We start from the raw sequence: 12,338 nt of genomic DNA on the forward strand, positions 1-12,338 counted from the left end.
GTGTGTATCTCAAGAAGGCAAGGCATTTTCAGTTCTTTCTGTTGGAGTAACTTCTGAAATCTTTAAATATCTACTTTCAAACATCATCAATATCTACAAAATGCGCATGACCATTTTGTACACAGTGATTCATTTCCCGCAATGACAACTTGTAATCATGTACAGCATGGCAACACCCCCCCCCCCTCCTCCTCCCCCTGCCTCGGAGGACAAAGTCCACTTAAAGCACTTTACCTGAGGTTTCATTAAGAATGCTGCAATTTGCCTTAACAGGGAGTCTTACATACGCGAGAGCACACGTGTACACACACACACACACACACACACACACACACACACAAACACGCTCGCAGGTGCACACACATGTTGTGCGTTCGAGCACGCACGCACACACGCAGCTTGCACACTAAGATAATATCCCTGCAGGTTCATCAAGCATGCCGTCAGAGGTTCTGGGGATACGACGCCTGCATTAAGGAGGGGGATTGAAGTCTCGTCTTGGAGATCGGGGAGATTTTTTCGGCTCCCCGTCGAAGCAAATTCCATGTAGACTCCATGGCGTGAGGCTGGAGACGTCTCGCATATACAGAGCCCAGAGTCCGACATGGCTGTTGCTGTTTTACTGGTGGGCTGCTCGGACTTTGAGTCTTGTCCCATCACAGCTGATTCCACGGGTTCTGCTGCCCCCCTGAGCTTCTCCTCTCTTAAGTGGCTAAAAGAAGCTCTCCAGTTTCTCTGTTATCCTCCGCTTTGGAGTTCAGTCATTATTTTATTTTTTTTTACAGGCGAGGTAAGCCACCCCCCACACACGGGAGGTCACACGCGGTCAGCTGGTAGTGAATGACTTGACCCCTGACTGCTAACCTTCTGACCTGGCTGTAGTGTTGGTGGGCGGGGGGTGGGGGGCCTGGGAGAGCAGGGCTGGGGCAGAGAGCCAGTTACTAGGGGGGGGAGGAGGACGTCCTGCTTGTTGAGAAACTGCAAGAGAAAGGAAACAAGGAAGGTACATTACTGTCGTCTCCTGCTGAAACTAAACTGATCTGGATTACATGAGGAGGATTAAAAGGAGCCTCTAAAAAGATACGGGGGAAAAACAAAATACTTTTGCATTTTCCCAGCGCTAACCTCAGCTTTGTGCAAAATCATCGAGTTACCTCTGGAGCCTGTGGACCATATGAGCCACCAGGGAGTCGGCGATGCCGGGGTAGGACTCCTCCGCCATCATGATGGCCTCCCTCAGCTCGTCCAGGACCATGGGGTTCCCATTCACCTGCTCCTGTCGAGCCTTCAGCTGGGAGCACAGAGGTTCGGTTAGATGGATAAGAGACAAATTCCGAATGTAACATTTGACTATATTGAACGTAGGTCAGGAGTGTGAAGGAGACTCGTTTCACAGTGTGCTGGTTATCAAGATGGAGCTCCTCACCTCAGCTAATGCAGGAGAGATGACTGTGGCCAGGCTCTGTGAATAAGGCCTCTTTGGAATGTCGTTTGTCTGTGGAAAGAGAGAGAGACGTGAGATCGAGGGGGAGGAAGGAAATTAAAGTAGTGCAACTTCACCTTAGGGGGATTTTTTTTTAATCAGCACGGCGCATTTCCCTGAATAACATCACGCCATCTTACCACGGGTTAAGTTCCTGTGAAATAGTGCACATTGTGTGGAAGATAATCTGATGTCTCACCTGGTCTGCTTCCCCCGACTGTCCCTCCCCGTTCTGCAGCTTCTTGGGGTCCTTCTCTCGGATGGTGAAGATCCAGTCATCGCTGCCGAAGTCGTTCCCGCCCGACGCCTGGCCATCCTGCTCTCTGATTGGACAGGTATTAAAGAGGATTTACACATTTATCAAGATGATGAAGTCATGCGTGTAAAGTGATTACAGCATCATGAACAAACGTGGGGGGATGTTTACCCTGCAAGCAGTAAAAACTAAAACAGATAAAAAGGAAGACTCGAGTTACAAACTAAAACTGCTGGTGTGATTCCACGATCAGACTTACGAGTCGGACTCATCGGAGCTGGACTCTGTGGTTCTGGACTGCTCTGCCTTCCACCTCTTGTACTTGTCCACCAGCTCGGTCAGGTAGGAGGTCTTTTTCGCATGGCGGACGATCAGCTTATGCTTCAACAGCTCTTTGGCGGTCGGCCTCTGTGGGAATGAAGAGAAGCAGGTGAGAGGAGAGCTTGACGCAGTCAGGAGAAACATCTGTACAGACACAGGACTTACAAAGCTGGGCTCTTTGTTGAGGCAGGCCTCGACAAACTCCTTGAGCGGTTTGCTGTAGTTGCCCTCCAGCGTGGGCGGGTTGTTCTTTGGGATGAGGAATAAAACCTTCATGGGGTGCAGCTCTGAGTGGGGAGGCTCCCCTTTGGCCAGCTCGATGGCTGTGATGCCCAGAGACCAGATGTCCTGCCTGGAATGCAGATGGAGACGAGTTCTTTACATACGAGCTAAGCAACAATCAGTATAGTGGTATAGTAACACACGATCAGACTCTCTGTATGCTCAGTATATAAATGAACGACCTCATTTTAAGTGTACTATTGTATTACACTATTAGCAGTATCACTTCATTTGCATAGTGAGAAAACAGCAGCAGCCGCTGAGTATTTAAATGTAGACGTTCAGAATCTCAGAAGAGTCTGTTCCTTCTGTTGCAGTCAGATAAAGATGAGGCTGCACTAATATTATTAGTATTACACTAATATGCATTGTTTCAAACATTTCCAATAACTCCAGAGTGTGAAGTCCAAAAGTCAATATTTATTGAATTTTTATTTATTTATATTTGTGATGTCATCATAAAATATGACGACAGAAATTGGAAGCGTTATTCAAAAACCTCAATAGAAGCTTAGATTTAAAAAAATGTTTTCGGTACAGTCCAACTGCTACAACGTAGTGTTTGTGGACGAACGCAAATGAATGTAGCGAGAAGAGTGTGACATAATCTAATGGGGTGTACCTTTGAGTCATAAGCCGACTGCTTGATGACCTCGGGGGCCATCCAGAAGGGCGTGCCGACAAAGGTGTTGCGCTTGATCTGCGTGTCGGTCAGCTGTCCCGCCACACCAAAATCTGCCAGCTTCACCTCGCCTTGCTCGGACAGCAGCACGTTGGCGGCTGTGGAGGGGGAGGACAGATGGAAGATTGATGCCATGTCAGACGGCACGCATCTCCACACACACACACTTCTGTCAACGCCATTTGTCTACACCACCAATTTATTTAATAAAGAGGGAAGCAACTGCCAGAAGCCTTTTAGCAGCGTTCATCTCAACTCCCCGATGAAACATAAACCATATAATGAATAAAACCGCGAGTGGACGTCGATGCCATTAACGTGCCATGTGATATTTGTGTGTGCTCAATGATGCCATTTAGTCAGCTGAAACCTGCGTCCTCTAATAGCAGCACTTTACCTTTGATATCCCTGTGGATCTTCTTCTCAGAGTGCAGATACTCCAGGCCCTTGAGGATCTCTCGGAGGATGGTGGCGATCTGCGTCTCATCCAGAGATCCAGGCTCCATCTGCAGAAGACAAACGAACAACACCGTCAGCTGAGCCTGCAGGCGGATGATCCTTACTCTACAGGGCTGACAGCACAGCGACGAGCCAAACACACAGTTTCGAGTCAGACTAGAACAAAGGAGCAGTTCACCTAATTTGAGTTTGGTAAAAACTATATTTCTCTTATTCACAAATCCCATGAAAAGAGCCCAACTATGAACACGTGTTGTACATTTTGGAAATGCTTTGAAGCAATCGGCACAGCCCTAACCCAAACCAACAATGGATGCATGTATGAACAAGTATTGTGCGAATCAACGCCGGATACATCTCACTTATTTAGTTTTCCTTTCGTACTTCGTCTCTCTTCCTAAGACTCACCAATATCGGGAAAAAAAGAGTCAAAGAGCTTCGGTTTACAACGAAAAACACACAGCAGGAATCACTTACCAAATCTAATGCTGAGCCTCCACCTAAATACTCCATAATGATCCATAGCTTGGTGTCCTGGAAGAGTGGAGACAGAGAAAGAGAAGAGAGTGAGTGACTGGCTTATTGTGAGAGCCAGGTGCTCTTGATGACACTCATGAGGCTGGTGGGAGTCTGAAGTCGCACGAGGCTAATCCTTTTTATAAATATAGGAAGATTCAGGGAAAAGGTGGGTAGAGGAAGAGGAATCCTTTTATGCATCATCCCAACTTGGAAACACAGAAGTACTGAGCTCAGAAGTCTTAATGCACGCTGTGAAGACTGCGAGCGTGTGTGTGCCGAGCATCACCTTCAGGTAGGAGCCGTAGTACTTGGTGACAAAGGGGCTGTCGCACTGACTCAGCACAGTGATCTCCTGCTGTATGTCTTCGATCTCGTCCTCCGCCTCCTCCAGGTCTATGTTCTTGATGGCCACGACTTTCTGCGTGCGATTGTCGATGCCTTTGAACACCTCGCCAAACGAACCCTTGCCAATGCGCTCCAGCTTGGTGAACAGCTCCTCCGGGTCCGCTTTGGTATTCTGCCGGTGATGGGAGGGGGAACAAAGCAGGGGAGGAAAGGGAAGGCGGATTAAAAAACAAAAACAAAAGCAAAGAAAGAAAAAAGGAATGAATGGGAGTAAATAGGAAACACCAGCAGGGTGCCATTCTTACAGGACACATTAAGTCAGTCATTGCAACACCTCGTGTGTGCACAGAAAGACAAAGAGTGTAACAATTGGAAGGGTTTAGCCACACCTTTAGGGTTTAATGCTGATTACCTTTCTTGATTAGAATGAACAGTTTCTCAGCCTTCAAACGTCTCGTTCCGTACAAACAGTACAGAAGCCAAAGATGTTCCATTTGAAAGAATAGAAACAGATTTTTTGATTATCCGCAGTTTATGATGACGGATTTATACACCCAGTGTCGGTGGCCTCGTTCTTTAATCATTAACAAACATCAGCTCATGGAGACCAATTACACACTAATTAACTAATTCATTTAACTTGATTTGAGTTAATAAAAGATGTAGGCTCTGGGTTTGATGTGAAATGAAATGCATTCATTTGGAGTTGGTGAGTCAAGTGTGCTAATGCACAATCTCATGCAGATAACCACTTTATATATTTATGACATTTTAAATATGACTGGCTTTGGGATGGATGAGGTGCTGTCGTGGGTAAATGAGCCAGTTTGTGCTCTAACGTCATATTACTGTTCCAGCCGAAGTGACTGTTGGCACTATGAGACATAATTATAACTCATTTTGAGGTCATAGGCACAGGAGAGACAAATCAAGTCCTTTTATTTCAGACTGTGTTCGGAGTGGTCGGACAGAAATAAGCTTCCTTGAATCCAGCGACTGTATTTCCACATGTTCTGGGGGGGAGCACACTGTAGGATGTGTATCGGAGTGAGAAAAAAAACCTACTTGAACGCCGCAGGAAGCGAACTCAAATGACTTAACTCTCCAGAGGCTGTTATGTGGGAAACACAAGACAAAAACTACTTCCTTTTATACGACCTCTTTTGAGCAGAGAAAGGGTCAATATGCCCGTTTTGAGAAAGCTATAAATGAACATATATAGAAGTGAACATCCTGATCCTTTTGGTGTCATGAGAGAGATTTAAACAAGTGATTCTGCTAATGGAAAGTGTGGCAGAGAAGCCATAAAGCGATGAGTCATATGTTATTAAAACAATAACATGCTTTGTTTGGGAACAAGGGTTCGAACTGGAATAAGAGCTTCAAGTCACCACTTTTCCTGCCAGATGTACGACTCACGCTGGTGGATTCAGACTCGTCTTAAAACGGGAAAAAAAGACACTTCAATTTACAAGCTGAAGCTTTGATTGCCTCTGTGTCCTGCTGCTTAATTTAAAAACAATCTCCAACAATCGTACCCCTGACCGGCTGCAAAAACTATATTCTAAATGAACTCTTCGTCTGTGCCAAAATCCCAGCAGTATGTCTGCCTGTGATGCATCCTCCCCCAGATTCTGAGTCTGCACACATTTACTTCCAAAGCAGAGAAAAACAAGCCTGCTCAGGGAATATAATCTGGTGCATGAGGCAGTTTACATTAGGAACAGTTATCTCCTCTAGTTATCTACCCAACACAATTATCCCCTATAGGCAAAATCCTAAAGATAGCAGCGGAGGCAAGAACAAGGCTCAAGTGTGCATAATAGTTTCTTTGTACAGGGGACCCAGGGTGCTCTATCACTTCAAGTCCTGGCTGAAATTTGGGAATTCAGCGTTCAATGCGCATCCTTCAGCTGCTAACAAGACAATGACGACATAGCAGATATGTAAATGAGCTCTCTGCTATGTCTGGCGTCCCATACGCATTATAGTTTCTATCATGAACCTACGTTAAGGTTGCTTTATATTGGAGGTCTTTTGATACATTTTGGCATCAGTTACACGACTGTCATGCAATTTCTCCAATTCATTCCCATTGCATCATTGTTAAATAACAGCTGGGTGCATCACGATCCGGATGAGCCTGCTGTTATCGTTACAGGTTTTAAGAAATACTGTTAACACAATTCTGTCACAGTCTTGTTGACGTTTAAAAACGGTTTTAAACTGTCTTGCACACCAACACTAGATATGCGAATGTTTTCTTCTTTTGTGGGCCTGCCGAAAATGTGTTGTGGTGTATATATATATTGTTTTTTTACATAGATGAATCTAAAGTGTTCAAACAGGCATTTGTATAATGTATACTTGGGTTATATACATATACATAAATTAACTTGTTAAATAAAAATGTTTTTTAAGTGCATCAACCTCTGGATGCATGTTTCTGAGTTCAGGGAGTCTTCAGTGGGCGCTTGTTTTGTGTGTGATCATGGACACGCCTCCAACACAGCTGAAGACTATCATGTAATTATGGGCTGTATGTACGCACTGTCACTTTATGATGGAGTTGATATGTTTTGAAAAAAGGTCCCAATGACTGAAACGTATACTCTTTTTAAATAAATAAATAAATAAATAGAGTTGATACGGAAACTGACTTTCTTTTGAGAATTGATATTTTTCCAGCCTCGAGAGAGTTAGATTTTACGAGGTGTACCTGAGATGGGCACAGGCACAGAGTCGGATAGGTGTGCGGTGCACGAACCCACAGCAGGGAGTCGGTGTACATTTTGTTCTGCCAGTGACCTCAACTACTTATTGCGGAGCAAATTCAAAAGACTTACCTGCATTCCCGGCAGGTTTCCCTGAACAGGGGAATGGGCCATGGTGCTGACTCGTCCAACACCGCAGGGCAGAGAGCTGCTCGGCTTGTCTTGTGTTTACAGTCCTGGCGGTGGTACAGTTAGCAGTCCTCCAGGACACCCGGTAACACAGGCCGACTGAGAGCCGCTCAGGTACTTCTATGTAGAGAGAAAAATATCCCTCCACACACGCTGGGGTACCTTTCCTGTGTTAGAACAACCCCAAGTCATCCAAAACAGCTGAGCAAGCTAACCGACGTTTGCTAATGCTAACGCTGAAGATGCAACCAAGAAATCCGCAATGTTAGTTTGCTAACCAGCTGGCTGCGCGTTAACTATTGCGTTAAATCAAGTTTTCCCACTCGGGGAAGTTATGCCACTGCAACTAATTTGTATTCTCAGAAACAAACAAGTAGCAACAACTATTTATTACTAAATGACCTAACTGACACTTTCTGAAAGCGTATTCTCTCGCTAACGGTGTTGTCAGCTAGCTATCATGGTTAGCTCGCTAGCTAGCCAACGCAGACAACCTGACAAACGTTCTGTCAGCGAGCTGGCTCGGAGCACGATTTGTCTGCATACCGCAGATGTCACCCACAGCACGGAGTCTTGGATGAACCGATTGCCCAGCTATTATCTTTGCACTAACTTGTCTTCGGCAGCTCTACAGGTCTGGCATCTGCGGCAAGGATAGCTCGCCAGTGTTTTTGTTTCCTCCCTCACTTTCGTCCCGTACTCTCGGCCATCTTGTCGGTGCTGTGACGCCTGGCTGGGCGGATCCGGATCCGGATCAACAACAACATCCTGACGTCTCTCTCACTGGTGGAGATACCAGGTGGATGGACCGAGGTCCCACACGTTTTTGAGTCAGTGATACTTAAAGAGATCCATAATGACTCGTGTCGTACTGGCCGTGTACCTCAGACTCCCACCTGAGGAAAAACAAAAAAAAATGGGTCCAGATGGCCTGAGAAAGTGCTATTAAGCTAATTAATCCGCAATTAATTAAGCTATAAGCTTAATAAAATAAGAGCTACTGATTTAAATCAATTTGAATGTTTCTATAGGACCCTGTGAAAGCCTGCCAGGGACACGTGCCACATCTTGGGAATCACTGCCCTTGACCTATCCTTCTGGTAATCATATAAAAATCCATTTTTTATTTTTAAAGGCTGCATTGATCTAGTAGTTTCAGTACAATAACACACTTACATCACAGTCCTCTGTAATACTGACAGTTATGTAATGCCATTATACAACTGAATTGAGATGACACAATCGCATTGTGAGTAAATCCAACTGTAATAATTTCCCAACCAATGATGTTTGAAAGTGCAGCATTGCTAATTGAGTCTAATTGGAGTTTCGCGTGTTCCGCCACAGGGGGGCGCCACTGTATCAAGTTCACTGCAGAAGCATCCTTGTGTAATCTGGATGCTGATGCCGGTGCACCATCGTGTGCTGCAGCTAGACATAATGACGGGACTGCCAGTGCATTTCTGCAGCTGGTGCTTCTGTTGTCACCAATAACATTTAATACAATTTCATACAATATTCTGATCATAATGATGCCTGCGGCTGTGTTCAACCTGTTCTAACAAAGGGCCTGTATAGCGCAGGCTGAGCATATCCACATGGGTCCCTCAAACAAAGCGCACTGCCTACAGTAAGAAGGCATTGTATCATGATTGTGATAACCTGGGCCTTTTAAACTGGATTTCACCATATAAAGATATCTTATAAAACTATTGTTTCAATTATGATTTAATGGAGCCATCCATTACCCATTAAATTGACTGATACATGGCCCTGCATTGCTCATTATACAAGAGTTTATTTGATTTTTTAAAGCCTACTCATAAAATATGTCCAAGTACGTCTGTTTGTGTGGATATATCTCCTCATTAATGGAGGAATAGTCCTCGCAAATTAGTTCCTGGACAAAAGTATGCGCACAGCGGCTCCGCGTCTCACTTGTGCGCCTCATCACCGCCGGGTCCGGGCTTGAACGCGTGTAAAAGGAAGCACTGCCTCCCTCCTCCATGCGTAAATTATGTAGGGCAGGACGGGAATGCTGTGCCACCTCCATTTGAGAAAACCCGGCCGATGAATGTAAGGGGGGGGGGAAAGGAAAACACAAAAAGCCGTTTTCAACCAACGTTTGACAGCAGAGGAGTAGCGCATCACGACTTGCCTGTTGTGAAGCCAAGGAGAAGAAAAGATGGACATTACGGACCAAGGAGCTCAAATGGAGCCGCTCTTACCCACGGTAAATAGACACGCTATTGTTGTGTTTGTGTTCAATTTCAGATTTGAATCTTAAACCAAGCTGAATGGACTGTTTGGTCATTTGTCTTTAGAATAAAGCAGGCGCTGTTGGGAGGAAACGTCCCAATAATGTATGATTCATATTCAATACCTCTGTATTTCAAAATGACCCATATTTTTGACTGCTTTACTGGTGTCGCCTGGATATCGTGACCAACATGGATGCTGCGCACCACATATTTGACAAAATGACTAAATTGATATTTTCACCGTGTGCACAATTCACAATTGGGCAAACTATTATATATATATATATATATATATATATATATATATATATATATATATATATATATATATATATATATATATATATATATATATTACTACAAACGCTAAGCCGTCGCACAAAAGGCATTTATGACGCACAGTACAGTGATACTATGTTACACAGCAGCTACAGTTATTCATGTGTACTGCCTGCACGGAAAGACCAATTTACCAGTTTTTGTACTTCTTGTGAAACCTGCTATCAAGCTGTTGCTTTATGTTCTGTGGGTCTCAGATGTGACACTGAGAGCAGAGTGTGAGCAGGCAGCTATATGCCTCATCAGTTGGATGGGAAATGAGCTCACTGTTTCCATTCAGGGCTTCACTGGATTATTACAATTTATTCATCCACCATTTGGCCTGTTTGTATGCATTTTGAACAGAAATGTATAAAAACAAATGAATTCGTTCACATGTGAACACTATTGCCTGAGCAGTTATCCCTCCTTCTCTTGAAATCACCTTCCATCCACCTGAGGGAGAGAGTTGCTCCCCGTCACCCCCCACATGTTGGTGGAGTGCAGCAGGGAACAAAGGGCTTGAATCTGAGTCCCTCCACATACATTTTTGAAACGAGCAATCCTCAAACATAACACATTGAGCCACTTGAAGGCAGAGCCTGTGTCTGTGGTCAGCCTCAGCACATTAGCATTCAGGTGACTGTGTTGAGAAGAGGGGAAACAATAATACCAGAGAGAGATGCATATATTGCTATGTGCTGGCGATGTACAAAAGCAGCGATTGCTCTAGAGGCAAATCAATACTCTGCTTGTTTGTTCTATTTTCCGTGGTATTAGATGAAGACTTAGTTTTCCGGGGCTTGCAGGGCACAGTGACGCCTGACGGGGCTGAGGTGTCTCTTCTGTGTCTCCTGCAGTCTCGATGCAGTGTGGTCGCTTCTCTGTCGTAGTAAGTCATCGCTGCTTCCCCGTTCCCTCTGCCTACGCAGCAAGCGGATGCGTTGTCATGGTTTCACCAGGATGTGTATGAGTATGTGAGGTGTTAATATGGTGAGAATTTCAGGGACTCCTCAGTACAAAACATGGCGAGAAAATCTATCCTATTGTACTCCATTCTACCAGGTTCCCAAGGTCAAGAATGAGTGTGTTTCATTTACAGAAGCCATATTTGTTGAGTTTACCACATGAGCATCTGGCATGACGGTGATGTATCCACTTGCCTTTTGTTTTTGTCATGTTGACTTATTTCTCGATGTTCTTTGACTTGCAGGAACAAAGTTCCCAAGAAAATAAAGATGTGGTGAGTACAGCTCTCATTCTCTTTATCGGGCATGAACAAATGTCACATTGATTTGCTCAGTAATAACAGTGATGGCTCAGTTCAGTACACTTGTTAAAGACTAGGGATACGATCGGAAAATCAATAGTAAAAACAATACATTGAACAATACAAAGGGCAAGCCCATAATAATTAAAGGTCACAAGGAATGTGCTGACAAGAGGTTCAAGAAGGGCAGGGGTGGAGAGGATATTGGACGGACTTTCATCAGGCGGCACAAACACAACTCCAGATGAATTCTTATGTTGCTCTGTGTCCAGGTGGGACTGTTTGCTAACGAGTTTGCCATGTTAACTTTATAAGGTGATAAGATGGCAATGTTGCGTTTTAGGTTTTAAATCGGTGGTTTCAAACCTTTTTGGGTTGTGACCCCTTTAACAAAAGAGCTGTGCGTCGTTGTCCTTTTTTTCCAGATATCTAGATGTTAGCAAGTTCACCAAAGATACGTTTCTCCGCCAAGCATCTCACATTGTCATTAAAGGCCCCATATTGTAAAAGTGAGATTTACATTTACATTATTTTATTTTAAAGGAGTCTAGATGCTTACATTTTTTAAAATCAAAGCGCTCAATCTATGTAGAGATGCACACAGCCTGTATTCAGAAATGTGCCTTTAAACGAGACATCAGGACTTCCGTAAGGTTGTGATGTCACAACTATACCATAGAGGTAGAAAGTGCCACTACCCTCCGTTACAGTCATTCCTCGGCTCCAATGACAAAGAGTGCCGGTGGGGATGACCCGGAAACTCTGACCAATCAGAGCAGACGTGTCTTAAAGAAACAGGTACTAAAACGGAGCGTTTCAGACAAAGGGTGAACACGGGTATATTCAGGGAAACAGTGCGAGAAAAATAATGTGTTTTTTGAACATTAAAGCATGTACACATGTTCTAGTGAAAAAAAACAAAATACAAATATGAACTTGAAAATTAGCTAAATATGTCTCCTTTAAAGCTAGTTACACATCGAGCAGCAACAACAGTAAAGAACTGCTTGAGCATCGATGTCATGTATAATATCTCAGAATTAGTACTTTTAATAACAAGTACAATTTGTTGATAATACCTCTGAACCTTTACTCGGGTAGGTTGCAGGACTTTTACTTGTAATGGAGTATTTTTTACATTCAAACTATTGTACTTTCACTGACGTAAAGGATCTGAATACTTCTTCCACCAATGAAGAAGTAAATCAAAGTAAAAAACAAAAAAAAGTAAAAGATTAG

The 12,338-nt window shown here is 44.0% G+C and overlaps 2 protein-coding genes across 4 annotated transcripts in view; one reads left to right on the forward strand and one right to left on the reverse strand.

Moving 5' to 3' along the window:
* Positions 1-8,057, reverse strand: part of stk24b (serine/threonine kinase 24b (STE20 homolog, yeast)) — a 9,183-nt gene extending 1,126 nt beyond the window's left edge. Inside the window, exons 1-11 of the mRNA XM_029448300.1 lie at positions 7,194-8,057; positions 4,289-4,519; positions 3,961-4,017; positions 3,422-3,530; positions 2,965-3,122; positions 2,226-2,408; positions 1,999-2,147; positions 1,683-1,806; positions 1,427-1,495; positions 1,155-1,291; positions 1-978 (exon numbers count right to left, since the gene is read on the reverse strand). The exon at positions 1-978 is cut by the window's left edge and continues 1,126 nt beyond it. Of these exons, the coding sequence (XP_029304160.1) occupies positions 942-978; positions 1,155-1,291; positions 1,427-1,495; positions 1,683-1,806; positions 1,999-2,147; positions 2,226-2,408; positions 2,965-3,122; positions 3,422-3,530; positions 3,961-4,017; positions 4,289-4,519; positions 7,194-7,235 (1,296 nt within the window). The 5' untranslated portion in view covers positions 7,236-8,057 and the 3' untranslated portion in view covers positions 1-941. The remainder of the gene's footprint in view (positions 979-1,154; positions 1,292-1,426; positions 1,496-1,682; positions 1,807-1,998; positions 2,148-2,225; positions 2,409-2,964; positions 3,123-3,421; positions 3,531-3,960; positions 4,018-4,288; positions 4,520-7,193) is intronic.
* Positions 7,951-12,338, forward strand: part of LOC115018977 (sodium-driven chloride bicarbonate exchanger-like) — a 43,950-nt gene continuing 39,562 nt past the window's right edge. For all 3 annotated transcript variants that reach the window (XM_029448269.1, XM_029448278.1, XM_029448288.1), the window contains exons 1-2: positions 7,951-9,483; positions 11,043-11,072. In XM_029448269.1, coding sequence (XP_029304129.1) covers positions 9,436-9,483; positions 11,043-11,072 — 78 coding nt within the window. In that variant the 5' untranslated portion in view covers positions 7,951-9,435. The remainder of the gene's footprint in view (positions 9,484-11,042; positions 11,073-12,338) is intronic.

Source organism: Cottoperca gobio, chromosome 2 (genome assembly GCF_900634415.1).
Source record: "Cottoperca gobio chromosome 2, fCotGob3.1, whole genome shotgun sequence".
NCBI classification, from domain to species: Eukaryota; Metazoa; Chordata; class Actinopteri; order Perciformes; family Bovichtidae; genus Cottoperca; species Cottoperca gobio.